Below are 21,366 nucleotides of genomic sequence, written 5' to 3'. Positions count from 1 at the left end.
GTCGCTTAGTGCTGGCTTCAAGGAAAAGCATGCCACCTTCTGCTGCTTTAATCCAAATTATAAAAGAAATGAATGATTCTTGTACAAATAAAAGGCTATGAAAATACTTAAATGTTATGGCCCTGCAGGTAAAAGTCTATCTTAATCAAGCTGAAGTAAATGATTATGTCTTCCCAAATTGAACTTTTTGGTATTTTTCTTTTTTCAGTACATATCGTCCTGTTATTCCTGTTAACATTATGCTGTAATTAAGAATTTAGTTTGTAAAACTGTGAAAAAAAATCATCAGAATTTGACTTTAAGTTAGTTTTCGTTTGCAAAGATCTGTTTCAAGCTTCTAAATGTCACCAAACATTTGAGTAAAACAGCGAAGTGACGGTGTGATTCGTGTAGATGTAATTATATCTGATACCAGTGCATTACTGGAAAAATAAAGCTCAGAGGTGCCAAAATTTTACAAAGTCAGAATCACAAAAATGCTCAAAATATTGAACAAAATATTGATACGTCCAGAATCTCAACTTAATATACAGTCCATCGGACAGCTGTAATAACAGGCCTGCTAATTATCACCAGCCTGATCATTTGATTTGAACTCTCTTAACCTGCTAGAGAGTTCAAGAGGTTGATAAAGGCCAACAAGAGTGAAAGTAAAAGGAAATGTGTCTGTATCTATAAAAAAGAACGTCTGAAATGACGAGAATGATGAATATTTGGTTGTTTTACTTAAAAAATCGGCATATGTTGTTTCATTATGAAGTCTTATTGTTAGCATTTTGGCTCCTGTCATTTTATGTATTTATGTTTTGGAGACAGAAATAACCATATCTGAAGGAAAAGGTGTTTGTCTTCATTCATAGACTGTACGTGTGCATCACACTGAAGACAGGTACCTATCAACTAGTGCTAAGAATATCAGTCACCAGCACTGACGCTAACACGTCTCGGATGTTTTGTAGCAGACAGAAAGTCGTATTATTGGTCAGATAATTCTATTAAAAACTCTCCAAAAAGCACAAACAACACAGACACAGTGAGTCATGTTCAAGAAGTCCAGTTAGGGTCGACGAACACCCGTTCTTTCAAACTCGAAGCTTTAGGAGAAAGAAGATCTCCCAACCAAAAATCCTCAGTATCTGTTAAAAAAAACTAACATTAAACGGCTTTAAGACTCACATCAGCATCGAAGGAAAGCTTTTAGTTTGATTATTGACTTTCAGTAGCAGAATAAGAGGAAATGGTGTCCTGTAGCTGTCAGGGGAAAAGGCTCAGAGTGGATTTGTGGATAAACAGAGACGACTCGTCCAGCCTCTCATTAACAGTGTGTTTCTTTTAACTACTGGTGCAGTGCCTGTTCCGGGTAAGTGTAGCCCCAACTTACAGATTTTCCCTGACTGTGCAGTTAATTGGAAGTTGCTGGTTTGAAAAGACGACCGCTGTATGGTCACACTTGTTGAATGTGCGTGTAGTGAAAACATAACTGGATGACTTAAGCTGTTTGTCACAGGAAACCAAAGACTAACATTTTTTTTAAATGCCTGTTTGTCTTTTTGAGAACCAGTCTGAATTTTGTTATTCCACATTTCAACCCTGCACCCACGGGACACTACAAAGCCTTAAGATGTAGACGATGGTCTTCAAACCTCAGTGTGGGACCAAAACACCGCCATGTCGGACACTTTTAGATGTGGTATCGCTAAACTAAGTGACGTGCGTTCATGTGGATGAATGCCCTCACAAAGATATTTAAACAAACATGGCTGTGTTGGTGTGTGGGCCCCGTCCCTGCAGATAGAGTAGAGCCACAGTCACAGTAGTGGACTCACTGAGAACAGGAAAACGATGGGAACTCTTCATCCAAATGACCAGAAACCCATCAAGTTTGAGGCATATCCCGCGAACGATCGATGAGACAGGCGAATTGGAGATTTCTCAAATTATTAGTAAGTAGTAGTAAGAGTAGTTTTACCCGCAGCGCAGCCGCAGAGGTGTCATATCAGCTTTCAGCTGTTCACAGTTTCGGAGGAATTGCACTGCCCGAACTCAGCACGTTCTGAATTCTCACCTTATTGCAATAAAGGAGGTAATTCAAGTTTAAGAAGCCATCAGAGCAGAAGTGGTCACTGAGGCTGAACTTGACCTGCTTTTAAAAAGTCATCCAGGCTTGGTGACTTTCTTTTTCCACTCTGTGTTTGTTGCAGTCAGCCTCAGCTCTTTGCAACTAATGTCGTTATTAGGGAAGCGTTAAACCACAGGCAGAGTCTCTCTGACTGTGTTGCTGTTGCTTGATGGCGTAACAGCTGCTGGCAGTCGGAGCAGGAACTGCTGTAAAATTTGGTGCTGGTTTGAGGAGTGCAGCCCTGAAGTGGAGGGAGTTTCCCCTCATGGATAAGGCCACTGCAAACAGTCTTATAACTTAACAGTGAACAGACTTTAACTGTGGTTCGGTCCAAGTGTGAAGAAAAAATGTGAGCAGAAGAATATTGACCATTTGTGACAGTATCCTGTCCACGTATAAGTGGATGTTGACCACTGGTTATAAGCTGGTTATAAGCTTATTCTTAGATATAGCTGCAGGTCTCCAGTTTGTCGCCTTTAACTAGAGATAAAAACATCTATCATTATATCTCACATCAGGTGACCTGAGCCGTCTCCTTACAAAGACCTCAGGGTTGAGGGCGCTACTCTTTTATCCTCTGGGTTGTTTGAAAAGTAGTGAAAATTTTAAACACAATCACCGGGCAACCACCAGCTTTTTTCCTGTTCTCAAGGAGGTTCACATCCTATTTTTACAGAATTCGTCATTAATAAGTAATAAGCTACATTCCTCATTGCAAGGAAATGACTGAGTCATTATGTGTTTTGAATGGAAAAATCAGCTTAACCTTTTTATAAATAATTACATGAATATAACAAATATATAATAGAATACAATATAAATGTTCTGAACCTGCATTTATTGGTTAAGTAATAAGCTACAGTCAATTACAAGATAGATAAAAAGAAAAAGTGTAAAAAAAAATTTGCATTTGCACTTTCAGTATTTACTGCTATCACTGTGGTCGTTTGCTGTCACCCGATATCTGATCCACATCGAACGACTGTATCCATACTCGCTTTTGAACCATTTGGAACATCTAGAAGAGGCTTTCATTTATTTTATTTTATCCTGTGAGGGAGAGGTGCTCTCTGTTTTTATTTGCTCCAAGGATCTCAGAATTGGAACATCCTGATACTTGGAAACTTGGAGTTTTTCAGTCCTGAGTTTGAAAAAGCAGGTATGGAGCAGCTTTTACTGGAATGAATGGGGTGCCGTGTTGTAACCTGGGAGTTTTGTCTTCGTCTGACTTCCTGTTTATTATATTGTCCTCAATAATGCCATAAAAATACCCTCCTCCTCCTTCCTAGCCCTAAAGGGTTTAATCTAATAATTAAAACAGCCAGTGAGCGTTGGCATCATTCCCAAACAGCACAAGCAGTATATCAGGGCTTAAAATCATCTGCGTGGGGTTTAGTTTTTGAATGCCAGCGCGTTTCTCATGCTGTATGTCCACATCTGTGAGTGTGTGCTGCCTGTTCTCAGAGTTTGTATTTGGGAACAAAAGGTCACCTCCCTTGACTCTTGGAAGTATGCAGCCAGTTGAGGAAGAGCAGAGAGTTTCACCCTGCCAGTGTGCTGTGTTTCTGCGCTGACATAATGCATCAAAGCTGTCAGAAAGAAACAAAGCTTTTGCTTTTTGGGAGTTTTTTTTGTTTAAAGCATCATTTGAAAAGTGTCAGTGGTCCTCTGGGTGCTGAGTTTAGTTTTGTGAGCCCCACAGGCCTCAGATTTGGTGAGGATCCAGCTGTTGTGTGGATGGACATCATGGAGAAAAAATGTTTCTTTTGCTTCAGTCTTGAAAAACAGACGGTTTGCAGATACGAGCGGGAATATTCCCGATCCTCCCTGGAGGAGTTTGTTGGGTTGCATGTTGTTGCTGGGCGGTGTCGAATGAACTCACTGCTGCTGTCAGAGAGTTTCGCAAGAGGGCCAATGGACAGCAGACAGCATAAAGCATGTACAACTTCTGCTGCTGCTACCAGAACTAACTGATAATACTGCTACTCACTTATCAAGATATGGGATTTTTTTAAAAATCAAGTAAATTATGATGACAAACAATAAGGAAAACGTGCTGTTTGAAAACAGGGCTGTTGGATTTCCAGCCTTTAATCAAGGCTGAACAATAAAAGACAAAAGCTGAATGTGACCGTGATGACAGTTGTTTGCTGTTTTATCTGATACCATAGAGTTGCTATGTCAATGACCACGACTCTGCAACAGTTTAAACTCTAATCTTACATGAGTGCGACAGGAAATATGTCACAGTAGATGAAAATTACAAAACACGTTGAATGTTTGTTGAAAGTTGCATAAAATGTGGTTTCTGGAAACAGCAGGCGCTGTAGACCCCCTGGCTACATTTAGTAGTTACCTGACTCAGACACACTGAATCCTGTGGAGCTTCAGTGGATGATGTAGCAGTGTCAGCTATTTCACCACCTTGCAGACTCTACTTTGATTCTGACGCGTCGCAGAAGCGACCCTCTTCTCGGCAACTCTAAAAATAGTGCCAGCTGTAGCTGCACAGAGCAGATGGGGGGTTAGGACGACATGGTATGGTGTAAACATGACATGCAAACACTCAGCTCCAGTGTTTTAACTGACTCCCAGCTATAGACTGTATAAAAGTTGGACATAAATATTGTGGCGTCTCATACTGGTTAGTAAAACACCGTCATGAAGCTTTGAGCTCAGCGGCCTCTTGGTAGTTTGAAACCAGACATGACAGGCGGAGGTGGGCGGGGGGAGAGGTCTGACTGAACCACCCCACAGTTGCTAGTTAACAACTTCTCAATTACAAGTCATTGGCAGCTGATCAAGCGGCGGGCGATTCTCTCTCCTCTAACAAGGCTCCCTGAGAAACACGAGAGCTATACTGAAACTTTGATGTTTTATGATTTTTTTTTAATAACATGCTGACGTCAGCCATTTTTTTTTATTACAATATGATCAAGGGCAAATGCTTACCCTACCTAGGTACTCGTGACCCCCAAGGCCTAGCTTACTGTTGTGAAGTTTGAAGACGATCCATAAAAACTTTCTGGGTAATATAAAGTTTTTAATGATTGTCACATTTGCTGTGATCTTTTTCACCTAAATTAAATCAGCGCTAGATGCTGTTGAAGACACAAAATATGAGAATCATATGTTAAAAACACTAGACTGCTAACAGACAGACCGATTACATACTTGATTACAATATGAGCTTAAAGTAGCAACTGAGACCAGAAACTATTTAAAATTGTGTTTAGTGAGGTCATACAGCAATGCGCTGAGTGCTGTTTCACATCGACTTCTATACAACGTCTTTGTCCCCCTGGTGGTCATTAAAAAGAATACACATTTAGGGCACTACCACTTTGGCTTGACTTTTCCGACACAGAAACTAGTCATTGGTCCCAGATTCTTCCTGCTTGGATCTTTATTGTATGTTGGTCGATTTTTCTTTTCCCATAGCTGCTCTGTTGATCTCTACTGAGCAATTCATGAACAAAGAAAAAAAACAACTTAATTTATTCAGAGCAGCCATCATTCATGAAAACACAGTGCTTGTATCGCATCCAATAAATAACAAAAAATTAAAAGTAGAAGAAAAATAAATAAACAAATACTAACCTGACCAATACAGGATTTTAAAGACTGATACTGATATTTGGTGATTTAGTTTTTTTCTAGCAGACAGATGAAACAAACACATTTTTCTAAAATGTGTTAATCGTAGTTATTTATTTATTTACTTGATTGACATCTGCTAAACTCTGCTCAGATCACCTAGAGCTTATTTGTGGCATTGGATGTGTTGAAGAGAGAGAACCCTCTTCTATAATTTGCTTAGTTCAATATTTATTTTGCCCTGTTATTAATACCTCATTAGACTCTTTTTTTTTTTTAGAAACTTTCCTGTGAATTATTAGCTGTTAGGTAACTGGGGACTCTTGCAAGAAAAATTTCAAACTAATATTCTTAATAAATCAAACTTGTTTCCTTTGTTTTTTAGGCATCAGGACATGACAGATGGTGGAGGAGAATATGTGAAAGTAAGCTTACCTTTTTGTGCGACTTTAAAGTACATTTGACTCTCATTTTGATTCAGCTTCCTTTTGCTTTCTCACTTCCTGTGGTCAAGCCTTTTTCCAGCTGTATATGGACCTCTCAGCAAACCTCTGTGATTCCCTACACTCGGCTCTGTGGCTCTAATTCAATCAGGACAGTGACAGAAAAGCCTCGGGGAATGCAGCCCCTCTGCGGTGACATACTTTTGAGCTGACTTGGTTACCGCTGGAAATGGTGGCGTCTCGGCCGGCGGCCTTGTTTAGGAAAGGTGGAGAGAGACCCGGAGAGCAAGATGATTTCCACTCCATTGACTTATAATTAGATACTTGACAAACACACTTCTCTAAATGTTACAAGCTGCCAGTGAATGATAATGTTAATGAAATTAGAGCTGGAGGCTTCCAGGTCTTTACCTCACAACACACACACCATCTTATTTTGTTTTGAAGTGGTCCTGGCCCCGTTCCCAGTCTTTGATTCCCAGTTCAACGGGGCAAACCATTCTGTCAAAGAAGAAGGGGGTGGGAGGTGTCAGGGACCAGAAAAACAACATGTCACCTATAAAGCTGAGGAATGTGTTTGTGTGTGTGTCCACACTCCCAGTATTCCCAGCTTGTCCTTAACATAAATTTTTGTATACAGTAGCTTCTTCTTCTTCTTCTTTTTGCATAAAGACACGACAGACAAAGGCCGCTGAGCGATGACCCCCATCTAACAATGACGTTGCCACAGTGACAAGGCCAAAACTCCAGCATGGGTCTGGGTTTTGGGCCTCTGGTGCCGCCACTGTGGATGCCAGTGTGGGAATGCCAGAGCTGTCAATCCTCCCTCTCTCTATTCCTCCTCCCTCATCCCACTCTTTCCTCTGTTAACAGACATTCACACAAAAACAGCAGAGAAGGCTGCAGATTGGCTACATGCTTGTATTTTAGCCATTTCTTTAAAAAGCCAATCTGGTTTACATTTTTTTTCAGGAAGGAAAAACGCAGGAGATAAAAGACTCTGCTGGGATTTGACCTTTAGCCAGCAGAGGTCACACAATGGCTTAAACTCATGTTGTTGCCTTCCTGTGTTCGTACATGGGGAGGTTGTTTCTCAACGTGCGCCTGTCATGTCTTTTAAGTTCTCCAAGGAGAAGTTCTGGTTGGAGGCGCCGTCTGAGAAGCTGAGGAAGCAGCTGGAGGAAGAGCTGAGGCTGAGCGGCACAAACCTGAAGAGCCACGCTTGGTACCACGGATGCATCCCCTGGCAGGTCTGCCTCTGACATACGCACATGCAAATACACACTTTTTTTTTTTTTTTTTGCAGCTGTTGCATGAAAATGTCATAATTTTTAAAAACGCTTCTCATTACTTGTGTCATTTAGGGGTACACAAAAAGGATATGAATAAAGGATGTTTTTAGCTTTCATGCATTAAGGTCAGACAATGTTGAGAGAATCAGTTCTGGACTTTATGCACTGTTACTTATGCAGCACTCAGCAGTTGTTCAATGTTTAGGCATCGAGGGGTACTCAGTTGTTACGAGACAATTACACAGCGTCACTTGCATGGAACTGGGCATCACACGGGCCAGACTCTAATGGACTGTTTAATTTTGACCAAGCATTTCCAGGGCTGCAAAAAGAAACCAACACTGAAGTGACAAAAACATGCAGTTCCTCTAATGGCCACTTGAGGCTGACGCCCATGTCAAAGTATATCCAGCAAACAGACATGTTTACAGCCTTGTTCAAAAAACACTATTGAGCTCTCTTATCCACTGTATGAATTTTATTAATCTTAAGGGTATGACTGTTTTGAATGACAGGTGAGTCAACAGGTAGACCCAACAACTACCTGCTAGGCCTGACCTCCATTAAATTGACTCACCGAACTAGACCTCTCAACCATGTTTGGTATCTTGCGGAGCACTTTTAATGATGTTATCTGGCAAATAATATGGCTTGCTTTGTAGTAAATACTTTCCATGAATTTGGTTGTAGGTAGCATTAGCTAGTAAGTTTAAATATGTATGAATATTCCAGCTCTAAGAAACTAAGAAATGTGGTATTGACCAAAGACGAAGCTTCAAAATGCAGAGGCTTAAATCAGTGGGTGATCTCACAATGGCTACGTCTATTTATAGTCCAATTGCCCAACTGTGGTTCTGACGGCTACGTCAGGTAATATCTGGAAAAGTACATGTGGGGGAGAAAAAAAACAGTTCCCAGCATCTGCCCTGCAAGCAAGCAAGCACGTGTTTTCACCACAAACCAGCTGTGAACATTACGTAACAAAAATGGCTTTAGTTTCTTAGTTACTGATCGACGTCACTACAGACTAGAGCGTGGGATAGTAATCGATTAGAAATGCAGCAATGAAACAAAAACAAGAGAGTGGAAATAGTGGGCGGTGGTGGTTAAGTGGGTGTGAGGATGGTAGTGAATGGGGGGAGGGGGGGTATGCTCTCAAAGGTTGGTTTAATTTTAGTTTCTTTACTTTTCCTTTCACTTTTTTAAAACATTGGACTCCAGCTGCTTCATCACCAAAGTTGCGAGGCTTGTGATGAAGCAACTGGAGCTAAAGAAAATTAGTATACTTAACCAATCAGGGAAACCTTCAGGAGTACTACACATCTCCTGACCCAGAGTGTAAGTGAGCGTGAACCAAAGAGTCAAAGTTTGTTTTTCAGCACGCAACAAAAGTCTTGTAGGAGTGTACATTTCCATACTTGTTCATACAGTCGAGCCCACTAACGGAAAAATATTTTTCCTGTGATGTGCTCTGTGGGCTGTTTCTTCACCGAATCGGTTGTTGGTTTTGTCAGATATTTGTCTAGGCTGTGAAAGGAAAGGACTTTTAGGTGTTCTCCTTATTAGAACAGGGATTGTTTTGTGCAGATATGTGTGAATATGAAAGGTTTAGTGTTAGATTGTTAATCGGAATCTACACAGGTGATACTGAGTAACAAAAAAGTAACATAAAGAGTAATGTAACAAAGTAGTTCTACAGAGAATAAAGAAGAAAACTAAAACATAAAATGAAGTTTAAAAAATATGCAATGCACCTATCAAAAAGTCAGATGTATCCAACATCCTATGATGGCAGGACAAGCTGATAGGCTGATGTGGGAATGAAGGCTACCTGAAGGGAAAAGGTTGTTGTTTCAGGGGAAAAGCGCATGCTGGTTAAAAAGCATCTTCAATCTAAGAGACTAATGAGCTCACTGAAGCATGGATAACTATATCACCATTAGAACACCTTTTCTTTTGCATCTTTTCTTTTTCTGTCAGATTTGCTGCATTGCTTCCTGATAAAACAGAGAGTATCTTTGGGTTTTAAAAAACATATTATTAAAGCAAGCTTGTTTTAAAGAAATGCATTTGCCCCATCCAGCTAGAACTGGATTCAGAGCAGAACTGAACAATCAGAACCTGTAGAAATAACTTCCATCAGTTTTCTTAACTGCTTATCCAGTTGAGAGTCAATGGAGCCTGTCCCAGCAGACAGAGGGTGAAAGGTGGCTACACTCTGGACAGTTTGCCGGTTTATCGCAGTGCTAACAGAGAGACAGAAAACATTCAGATTCGCAAAACCCAGAGAGAACCCATACAGTCACAGGGAGAACCTGCAAACCCCACACACAGCAAAGCCCAGACTGCAAAGCTTACTACAGCATTTACTCAGATACCACAGTCATGTAGCTATTAGGCCACAAGGGGGAGCGTCTGGCTAAACTTTGGAGACAGAATGATGTTAGAAGGAGTTCAGGTATACTTTATATTACAAAACCCCTTCAAAAGGTTTTTCTCTCTGTTCAATACATGCCAGCCTCTATTCTTAGTTTTCATTTTAAATACAAAAATCAAAAAAGCAGAAGCAGAAACGTTGATGCTTCCACAATTCTTATAAATCATTTAGTGTCAATACAAAAAGGGAATTTAGTGAAATAAAGGTCAGCATGATAGTGTTTGGAAATGCGTGTTTATTTTTCATGACTCCTGTTTATTTAAATTAGTTTGACTTTATTTTTCCCCTGGTGGTTTCACCCTCCAGCAGCAGCCCTATCCAAGCCTCAAAGTTTGAGAAACACTTTCAGGAATGAGATTTAAACTAACTTGGATTTCTTCCTCTGTGTCTGAGTGTTTAGATGTGCAAATGTAAAAAAACTTTCACAAATATTGTTTACATCACTATTAAAAACAGATACATTTTAAGTTATGTGACTATTATTGTATTTTTTTAACCCAATTCATTCCAAGCATTTTTTGAAATAAAATTAATATATCAATTAGACAACATAAAATAAAAGTCAAACATCACACTGCATCTTTAATCACATCGGTATAAATGTAAAAATGATGAAACGTCTAATAACTAACAGAAATTAAAACATCTGTTCAGGTGTCGGAGAGCCTTGTGGTGAACCATGGTGACTTTCTTGTCAGGGACTCTCAGTCCAGTCAGGGTGACTTTGTCCTTACCAGCCGGTGGGAGCAGAAAACGCTTCACTTCCTCATCGGGAAGGCGGTGGTTCAGTCCGCTGAGACGTACACTCGGGTTCAGTACAGCTTGGAGGGCGAGGCCTTCGACTCCTTACCTGCCCTTGTTCATTTCTATGTGGGCAGCCGGGCGGCTCTGACTCGGTGGAGCGGAGCTCAGATTCACCAGCCAGTCAACAGGACCTTGCCACTTAGCTACCTGGAGACGGCTTTCCGCACCACTGCCGTCACCTCATCGGGTCAAAGGGGGCTGAGGAACGGTAGCATGGGAGGAGAGGAGAGGGTCTGTCCGAGAAGGTGCGGTTCCACTTGTTTAATTCCTTTTAAGTTACGATTTTTATGTGTAACATAATAAACGCACAGCGTGAACTCATGTGAAAAACTATGGCACACAAGGACTGTAAATGAATTGTCTGACTTTTGATTGTTTAAGGCTATAAAGTTTATTTTATAGTAAGAAAGAAAAACATAATCCAATAAAAAGTTTGCCACGTTGAATTTCTTGATTCACTTGGGGAAAAACAATGGAGGGCTTCATAGAGCAGTTAATTAAAAACATGAACTCATCCTCTTTACAATCTTGTATTAATCTGCTACAGTAAATGTGGTGGATGAAATTAAAATGAGTACTGTGGTTCTGTAATATGTGCCATCTCTCTCCATGTAGTCCTTCCTCTAACAACCACAAGGAGGCAGACGTGAACAGGGAACAGGATGGCCAGCTGAGTCCTGGAGAATTGTTTCTTTCTACTCCTTCTAGCCGCTGTAAGTTAAACTTTTTCTCTTCTTGCCTCACAGCTTGATAATCCCTAAATACTCATCAGTATTATGAAAAATCAATAGTACAGCAGTAGGAAGAAGGTCAAAAAAAGAGTCTTAATTGGGTTGTTATTGCCCCAACAGCCTGGTCTGCCTGGCTTTTAGTCAACAGCCAGGAACTTCAACCTGATTCAGAGGATCTGTGGCTGTTTGCTCTCTGGCTTGTATAACCTCAGCAGCAGGTCACTTGTGTAGACCTGGGCTAAACCCTTAGACACTTTAACCTTTTAACATTTTTCACAATCGACATGATTTTATGTTTTAAATGTAGTCATTTTGCTTTTCCAGTAAAAGATGACATCTGATGAATAGTAAGAGTTAAAAGAAATCATTCAAAATTTATTCAAAGCTTAAAGTGTTTCCTTATCCAGAATTTAGATACTAAATGTGCATTAGTTCAGTCTTAAGAGAAGCATGACAGTGGACAGGCTGGACACAAACATAGTTGCTGTAATCTAGCTGATGTTTAATGCAAGGATGGGTCTCTGAGTTTAATGTATGATTATGTATAATGTATAATGAAGAATATTTATATTTCAATGTTTTAAACACAAAAGGAACAAGGAAACAGAAAAAAGAGCAAAGTATAACAAGATCTGGGCAAGAATAATCAGGAATTCTAATAAAGACATCAGGCTGTTGATAAAGGTGTATATATATATATATATATATATATATATATATATATATATATATATATATATATATATATAGAGAGAGAGAGATAGATAGATAGATATAGGTCATTGTCCTTATTTTTCAACAGGACAATGACCTAAACAACACCTCCAGGCTGCGTAAGGGCTATTTGATAAAGAAGGAGAGTGATAGAGTGCTGTGCCAGATGGCCTGGCCTCCATAGTCACCTGACCTAAACCCAATTGAGATGGTTTGGGATGATATGGACAGCAAAGTGAAGGCAAAAAGGCCAACAAGTGCTTGTGATCTCTGGAAACTCGTTCAAGACTGTCGGAAAAGTATTTCGCATGACCTCATGAAGCTGAACAAGATTATGCCAAGAGTGTGCATAGCAGTAATCTAAGCAAAGGGAGGCTATTTTGAAGAATCTAAAATCAAAAATATTTTTTGAGTTATTTCACACTTTTTTGTTTAAATTCGGTATGTGTTTATTCATAGTTTTGATGCCTTGACAGAGAGTCTACAATGTAAATACTCAAGAAAATAAAGAAAACCCATTAAATGAGAAGGTGTGTCCAAACATTTGTAGACATCAAAGGTTTAAAAGACAAAACTATTATTAAGAATTTAAATTGTGTTTTTTGAAGCTGCAAACTAATTAGATAGCAGAAATCCCAAAATCATGTAGTAATTATTAATATAGCAAGATTAATAATTACATCAGCAATAAAAACATTTAGCCATTTTCTTAAATAACCAATCCTGACAGGTTGTGATTAATGCTGACAGGTAAGACAGTGCAACAGTATGGTTTTCATTATATATATTGCACACTGTGTCTGTATTATGGTAAATATAATGGCCAAATTGCGAATGTTTTTTTTCCTGTAATTACATTTTAATTTCATTTAACTTTTTGAAGGGTACATGTATGGATTATAAAGATTATACATAATCAGTAATGTCAGTCAGCAACATTGTCTTGTTTATCTGTATTCACACTTGACAAGATGAAAATTCAAAAGACATTTATATTGAGCTCATTTTCAGAAACGAAAGTGGTTACAAATTTTGCAACACAATCATCATTCCTTTTTGACTTTGTTTCTGTAAAATAATTTACGCAACAGAAACCTGACTGCTGAAACAAAAATGGTAAATACTAGCAAAGTAACTGCCAGCAGAAAGGCTGCCACATCGATCGAGTAGTACTGGATGCTGGACATCTTGTAAGACTCCGTCCTTAAGTGCGCCGCTCCTTTGTGCCGCATGACAAACTCGATCCAGAACATGGCTCGGTCCAGCGGTTTCATAGGCTGATCTCTTTGGATGCTGGACAGCTCCTTCATCTTCTCCCTGTAGGATGGTTGGTAGAGTACCTCCTTTAGCGCCTCCAAGAAGTTTTCTTTGTTCACTGTTGCAATATCAAGGACTTTGGCCACACCTTTTGCTTTCATCCTGAAGAAGTTATCAGCCTGGTCAAACAAAAGGGGCAGGCCAACCAGGGGCACACCATGGTAAACGGCCTCCTGTATCCCATTGGTGCCTCCATGGGCCACAAACACTCTGGTCTTGGGGTGACCCAGGAGGTCATTTTGGGGCAACCAGTCCAAGATTCGCGTGTTATTACCAAGGGTGGATGGTCTTTTGCCTTTGTGCCTCCAAATCACCTTCTGAGGAAGTTCTGCAAAAGCAGCAGCAATGTCTTCAGCGATGTCCTCTGGAAGTTTTTCCACTATAGATCCCAGTGTCATCACAATGACACCATGTTCACCTGAGCTCTGCACAAAGTCCTCTAGCTCTTTAGGCAGGGGCTTGGAGGGTTTGCACTGAAATCCTGACATGTAGACAACGTTTGGCATTGTGGGTCGAGGGAACTCAAAGGTGAAATCGTTTCTCATCAGCCAGATGTCTGCTGACTGAAACAGCTCCATGTAATGTACATCACTGCCAAAATGACGATGGACAAATGGTTTGTAGTTTGGTTCTGTCATATACCAATTTTGTAAAGTTAAGAAGAAAAAGTAGAGCATATTCTGGACACGCTGAATGAAAGTCATCTTGTCAGTCAGCTCTGTCCCTGGTATGGGAATGTAAGAGAGTGGGGAAGGTGCAATTGCAAAATGGCCTTCACCCTGAATAGTCCATCGGACATTAAAGACAAGTGGAAGACCCAAACGATGAGCCATAAGAACACCTGTACCAATTGCAGGATCAGTCAGAACCAAATCATATTTGGCATCACAGAGGCTCTGCATCAGCTTGGTATCCTCAAACATTCCCTCCACCATCTCAAGCACTTTGACATGCATTTGATACAACTGTTTCACTAAGTCATGCTCCATTGATAATCGAGTCCACAGTGAAGCACCTTGGCGACGCATGATTAGTGTTTCCATTACAAATGCCTCAAAGTGCTCTTTGTTAAAACCATTCGAGAACTTTATAGTGATGGTCTTGTAGTGGGGGGACTCTGACTTGATGTACCAGGTGTCGTTTGGCCGCACCACTGTGACTTCATGACCTCTGGAGTGAAGCTCTGCGATGATGATATTCATGTTGATCCAGTGACTTCCATCCACAGGGAACACCAAGACTTTCCCTCCATTTACCAACAATGTAGAGCATAGCAGCACTGCAAGTGCCAGCAAGTTTGGATGGCACATCTCTGAAAGAGTCAGACAAAGATGTCAGGATGTTAGATCATCTCTTATGAGGAGATGGAGTTTGAGTTTAAAAGTTTGAATCACCCTAATAAATAAGGAGAAATACCTGAGATAAAGTTTAAGTTGAGAAGATATGGACTGGCCAATATTTAAACTTGACCACTGGATGTCAGACGTATTTGCCAGCTCTGCTTTGGTTTTGGCTTAGATAAGATAAAAACGTAAATTTAAAGGTTAAGATAAAGATGTGAATTATTATCTTAAAGTCATGAGCCTCTTACTCACAGCAGTGAGCATCTCGTACAGTTGACCTCATTAGTGATAAGTTAGTGACTTTGCTGCTAAATTTTCATACCTTTTTAACATCGCAGTCACAAAAAGCAAAATAAGAAATAAGAAACTAAAGTGAATCTCTAAACACTATGAGATTGTCCTTCAAGTATGGGCTCAAAATGTGGTCATAAATATTTTGTACTTGTAAAAAAGATTTGTGTGTGTGTAAAAAAGATTTGTGTGTGTGTAAAAAAGATTTGTATGTGTAAAAAAGATTTGTGTGTGTGTGTAAAAAAGATTTGTATGTGTAAAACAGATTTGTGTGTGCGTAAAAAAGATTTGTGTGTGGACTTAGAAAAAAAAAAAACCCTGCAAGTTACAAGTACGAATTTTGACCCTATTTTTCTTCCTTTCATCTGATTGGTCAATGTCATGTCAATCACAAATGTAACAATCCAATCAGAGAACAGATGGGTTTGGATGTCGGAGGGGCGCTTTTTTTGAACTGCAGGTCTTTGAAGGGAATAAATGCCCTTTTACATGCCAACCCAGCGTTTTCCTTCATCACCACGAAGGAAAACAGTCTGTGGTCGTCCGAGTTTGGTGATTTTTGTGTCACAGGTCTACGTGTTTAATACAGGGACTTCCACAGCCTTTTCAACAGCGCTGCGGACCGCGGGGTGGGGGCGGGCAGTGTTTTGGAAATGACAGTCTTCATTACAAAGCTTTCTTCGTTATGAATTAGCATACATGTTTTTATTGAACATTTGAGGAACCAGCAAAAAAACCAGAAACTCTTGTAGAGGACATAAAGTCAGAGATAGAAAAGACAAGGAGCAGGTGCATCTAGTACAGGTAGAGCTGCTGCAAAAACCCACAGAGCCCAGCAGCCAGCGCAACAAATTCTGGATCCTTTGCTTTTAGTTAGCAGTTAGCATTAGCAGCACATCCTGCGTCCGATGTGAAATGACTTTTATGCTGCGCACTGTGACTCACAGCAATGGTCCTGGGTCAGCCCTGACTTTGTGTTAAACTAATCCTAAAGTAATAATGGTATTTCTAACCACTGATATACCACAACTTTATCCTTTCAACAGCTACTGAAAGTTAGGGGACCTAGCTGCTATCGGATATTTATATAGAGATCCTGCAGCTTCAAACTGTATCACCCTTCAAGGACCTGCAGTTCAAAAAAGCGCCCCTCCGACAGCCAAACCCATCTGTTCTCCGATTGGATTGTTACATTTGTGATTGACATGACATTGACCAATCAGATGAAAGGAAGAAAAATAGGGTCAAAATTCGCACTTGTAACTTGCAGGGTTTTTTTTTCTAAGTCCACACACAAATCTTTTTTACGCACACACAAATCTTTTTTACACACATACAAATTCTTTTTACACACACAAATCTTTTTTACACACACACACAAATCTTTTTTACACACACAAATCTTTTTTACACACACAAATCTTTTTTACACACACAAATCTTTTTTACACACACACAAATTCTTTTTACACATACATATCTTTTTTACACACACACACACACACAAATCTTTTTTACACATACAAATCTTTTTTACAAGTACAAAATATTTATGACCACATTTTGAGCCCATATTCAAGTCTTCTTTGGTTTCAGTAGCTAAAGACTTGCATTGATTCAGTTTAAATTAAATAATGTAAGGAAACACTAATAAGCTTCTTAATTTCTTATTTGAAAGAGACAGACATTTCTGTTCTTCAGGATAAGATCAATTTGAGCAAATTCTTGATCCTTCATGTTCTACCAGTAAAGTGGTAAAGTCCAATATTTCACTTTACTCATGCAGCAAATAAGTCTTTAGTCCTTCATTAAATGTAATCATGTGAAACCTAATGTTGTGCCCTTAAGCAGGGGGAATAGTGAGGAGAGATGAATGAATAATACTTACACCCAGCTCTATGTAACAGGTATTACAATTAAACAACATGAGATATGCATTAAATTATTGTCTCGACGACTTTGGACCAGTATCAGAAAGTTCTAGGTAAGACTATGGAGCCTTGAAAGGATCAGCAGAGAAGGAACCACACAATGATAGAATAGATGTGATTTGAGTAGAAACTGTATTGAAAGTTGTAAAGTTTACAAACCCTGCCTGTCTAAAGCCGGCTTCCTACAGTGCACAAACGCACATTAAAGGGCCCAAAAATAAAATCAAAACAACATCCTCTTTAAGGAAATTCTCCAAAGAGTTTCAATTAAAGAGCTTCCGCTCCCGTTGCTCAGTCCACTTCTCTTTAGAAAGAGAAATTAGAGTTCCTTGTGTGTGTGTTTCTGTCCATTGGTTCGAACACTACCCGGGTCGATTTTTAAAGTGTTAGTCTTATCTGTATCAAGGAAGGTAGTAATAGTCCTGAGGTTCGCTGAAGATGGATCCCACGGCTGGCCACACCGCACTCGGGTCCGTCGACAGTCACTCTCTCGGGATTGGCTCGCCACTGAACCCACAGGGTTCAGATCTCAAATGATCCAGTCCTGGTCAAAAACCAATCTATGCACACAGTGCAGAGTGCATACATTACTATTTTATCTATTCTTCTTCCATCACTCGTCTTTCAGTCAAGTATTGCTCAAGTATAACAAATTATTTTAGTTATACAATGTCTCAACCATCCTAAAATAATTTGAGTTACATCACACAAGGTCTTAGTGCAACAGAAAATATACCTTATATTTACCCTTTTGGGAATAAATAAACTTATAAGATTCACTCTCCCATATTTATCCTTTTAACAGCTTGCTTTTAACTGTTCTTTTTTCAGATATTTCAACCTGAATTATTTCTCAGAAAAATATATCAACTTCTTTAAACATTAACACATTCAACAGAGTAATGAGATCCCTCACATTTTATAATCACATTTTATGAACTTTTTGCATCTTCATCAAATGAATTAACTTCTAAGTCAACAAAACTGAAAGGGTGCATTTAAGCACTACATGACAATATTACTGCTTCTCCAACGTTTTGGAAAGCTAACAAACTCAGATGAATCACAGTAATGTTAGAACACAGAGATCGCTAAGCAGTAACTTAATACTAGCGGTTAGCTGGGCACATTCTAATGTATACTTTAGCACTTAAAATTAAACATCTGCACATCAGTGATCTTACAGTACTTTAAACATAAATATCACAACTCCGACTGGTTTTATTTTTTAAAGCAGAAAATATATTGACAGCAGTCAACTACATGTCTTTATGGTGCTAACATTCATGTAGCATCCCTTACCGGAGCTCGTGGTGAGATAGCTCGTCCAGCTGACGCAGCTTCCCACGGCCGTATTTCACAGATCTCAGATCCAGGATCTTTCAGCTAATTTGGCGGTTGCCTCGTGAGTAGCGGTTGCCTCGTGAGTAATGGCTTCCACAACAGGAAATGTTGACTAACAGAAAGTCATCTCAAGGCATACTCGCCTCCTAGCGGCGGGGAGGGAAAATTACACCTCCAACCTTATGCAGCAGCACAACCCACAAATCTGATGTGGGTTACATCTAGCTTTCACTCGTCTGTATTGAGTCTAACAAAAACAACACAATCAGAACCACATCCTCGTTGCTTTGATACACTCAGTCTAAGGACCACAGTTTCCAACTAAGGCTGCGTTCACACTGCAAGTCTTAATGCTCAATTCTGGTTTTTTGATCTAATCCGATTTTTTTTGTCTGCTTGTTCACACTACAAATAAAATGTGACAGCAAACGTGCTCTAGTGTGAACCCTCAAAGAGGCCCACATGCGCAAAAGAAGACGTCACACAACGCGCTCTGTTTAGACCCAGACCAAACAGTATTGTTTGACTGATGGCCCTTAATGTAAAGAGTTGTTTCGGACTTTGTTTTCCAATTGTGCTTTAAGTTATAAAGTTATGGTGTTATTTACATATGGCCTAATAATTATCCTTATTGCTGTTTTAGAGAGGAGCGGTGCTTCAAAGGATAGTTGCAGATTTCTGTCAGAATCTGCAGATTATACAGTACAAATAAAATGTTCATGTTTCACTGGATGGCCAGGAAGCGTTCACGATGTCTTCTCGGGCGCTTCTGCGGTGCTGATAATTGGCGTCTGTCTTGTGTCAGTGACGTAACGCGACATGACCATTCAAACAGCAGTCACTTTCTAAAACATCAGATATGTATCAGATTCAGTACCACAAACGAAAGTGCTAATTTAGTTTAGCTTTCCAATTCAGCACAATTCAGTTATTAATCAAAAGGTTGTGCTTACCTTTAATTTAGTGGGCCCCGTCCACCCGATTGATCTGCTGATTCCTGTCCGTCTGACACTGGACTCTGTCCTCCTCAATTTAACACTCAGACTCACATCAACCGGGCAGAAACACCAAAAACTGTCCCGATTCTTTTTTGATGTGCTGAGAATAAACAACCAATACTCAGATCAAGTCCAGTCAACAACAATTATTTATTAAACACATATGTGGGAGATGTACACAACGTCACCCTCTGCATAGATCTCAAAGAGGAAGCACACGTCATACTGTTTTATATGTCAGGTTTCACGCCCCCTCATGTGTAAGCAGATAACATAACACGCATCAGTTACCGTTAGTGACAGTAAGACACAATTCCTTTTTCCGTGATCTTATGCAATTACTTAGAAATCTTTCTTAACTGCCTCTTGCCCCAGGGTTTCCTTTTGTTCTCTCTTAGCAGAGCAAATGCACGCCATGCTCTCTGCAACTCTGCAGCTTCCTATTCTGCACAGTTTCAGTCTTGCTAAGCAACAGTGTTGGTCAAGTTACTTGAAAAAAGAAAAAAGTAATCAGTAACTAATTACTGATTACTTCCCCCAAAAAGTAATCCCGTTACTTTACTGATTACTTATTTTCAAAAGTAATAATTACTTAGTTACTTTTTAAAAACACGATTTACAACCTGAATAGGTGATAAAGCGATAGATCTTTCAGCCCAATTCTATTTTTTCTACATAATCCATCATACAAAATGTAATCAAATGGAAAAGTCTCTTTTTTTTTAACTTGTTTTATCAGTTTTAATCTTTTAACTTTATGCATCAAGTAAAAATTTAATTATATGCAACATTCTCTGACTTGAATAAATTAGTTTAACATTTAAACCTATTTTCTACACATTCCCGCACATAAAATAAAATATTTTTTGTGTTTACACTCACTCTTTCAAATAGATGCAAGTAAAACACAGCAGAAAATAAATAAAGTCAAAGACTCAGCGATCCTGTTGCTCTATTTTCACCTGTAAAGCAGGACTGTGGGAGGCGGAGGTTTACCCTGGTGCAGGTGTGCTGCGGTCAGTTGAAGAATCCGCGAGTTTCTCTGTGAATTTCCCATTACGTCGTTGTGCACTTGGTGCTTGCTTGGAAGTTTTGGGTTTTTTTTCGCTGTAAAAAGAAGTTTTCTTCCCACGCACGATGGACGCTAATGTTTTTGTTATTTTTTATGGAATCAAACTCAAAGTAAGGTCAGTACTTCCACGCTTTAAACGCTGCACGCTCATACGCTCTCCTGCACTCGATATATGATCCATTGTTGATCTGCACACAGCTGTTGTCACTAACAGCGCACTCGCTTACGTCACTGTCGTGAGACATTCTGACAAAAAAAATCACGGTTTTAGTAACGCAGTACCGCAGCGTTCCTATGGGAAAGTAACGGTAATCTAATTACCGTTTTTGCAATAGTAATCCCTTACTTTACTCGTTACTTGAAAAAAGTAATCAGTGTTACAAGTAAGGCGTTGCTGCCCATCTCTGCTAAGCAATGACCTATGACACAGTTTATAACTGAAAAGTGGCCTGTAATATACTGGCCTGTTATTCAATGCATAAAACAAAATACACAGCAAATAAATACTAGAAAATATATTTTCCTAATACTTGCTGTAAGATGAACCTCTGACCAACTAGGCGCAGAAGGTATTGCATGGCACTGCAGAATGCTGTGGTAGCTGTTTTGTTTCAGGGTGCTGCTCATTCTGTCCTAATCACCAACCCTGGATCCAGCAAAACAGCCCCAGACCGTCACACTTCCTCCTCCATGTTTGACAGTGGATGGCACACACTGTGAAATCACAGTGAAATCACAGCAGCGTCTCTTCTTTCTCCGCAAACTAAGAAGAGCAGGAGCACCAGCCCCCATCATGTACACTTTCTACAGAGGCACCATCGAGAGCATCCTGTCGAGCTGCATCACTGTGTGGTTTGGAGCCTGCAATGCGTCCTGTCATAGAACCCTCCAACGCATAGTGAGAGCTGCAGAGAGGATCATTGGTGTCTCTCT

The 21,366-nt window shown here is 39.8% G+C and overlaps 1 protein-coding gene and 1 pseudogene across 4 annotated transcripts in view; one reads left to right on the top strand and one right to left on the bottom strand.

Annotated features, from left to right (window-relative positions):
• Positions 1-21,366, top strand: part of LOC147317972 (SH2 domain-containing protein 3C-like) — a 49,648-nt gene that overhangs the window by 9,424 nt on the left and 18,858 nt on the right. Inside the window, exons 3-6 of the mRNA XM_086315397.1 lie at positions 6,102-6,141; positions 7,281-7,409; positions 10,543-10,937; positions 11,308-11,405. Coding sequence (XP_086171523.1) covers positions 6,102-6,141; positions 7,281-7,409; positions 10,543-10,937; positions 11,308-11,405 — 662 coding nt within the window. The remainder of the gene's footprint in view (positions 1-6,101; positions 6,142-7,280; positions 7,410-10,542; positions 10,938-11,307; positions 11,406-21,366) is intronic.
• Positions 12,562-19,801, bottom strand: LOC147317975 (UDP-glucuronosyltransferase 2A2 pseudogene; annotated as a pseudogene). Of its 3 annotated transcripts, XR_015131906.1 has the most exons (3): positions 19,317-19,801; positions 18,322-19,208; positions 12,562-14,766 (listed from the first exon to the last, which is right to left on the bottom strand). The product of XR_015131906.1 is annotated as a UDP-glucuronosyltransferase 2A2 pseudogene, transcript variant X2 (transcript). The 3 variants fall into 3 exon arrangements; XR_015131907.1 differs by lacking the exon at positions 18,322-19,208; XR_015131905.1 differs by lacking the exons at positions 18,322-19,208; positions 19,317-19,801 and adding an exon at positions 14,871-15,324.

The sequence above is a fragment of the Aulonocara sp. 'chitande type north' Nkhata Bay genome, linkage group LG12 (genome assembly GCF_057382095.1).
Source record: "Aulonocara sp. 'chitande type north' Nkhata Bay isolate Kocher_YH1m ecotype deep benthic linkage group LG12, A_spYH_male_GT1.1, whole genome shotgun sequence".
NCBI lineage: Eukaryota > Metazoa > Chordata > Actinopteri > Cichliformes > Cichlidae > Aulonocara > Aulonocara sp. 'chitande type north' Nkhata Bay.
Note: the sequence above shows the minus strand (reverse complement) of the source record. Positions and strands in the feature narration are given on the sequence as shown.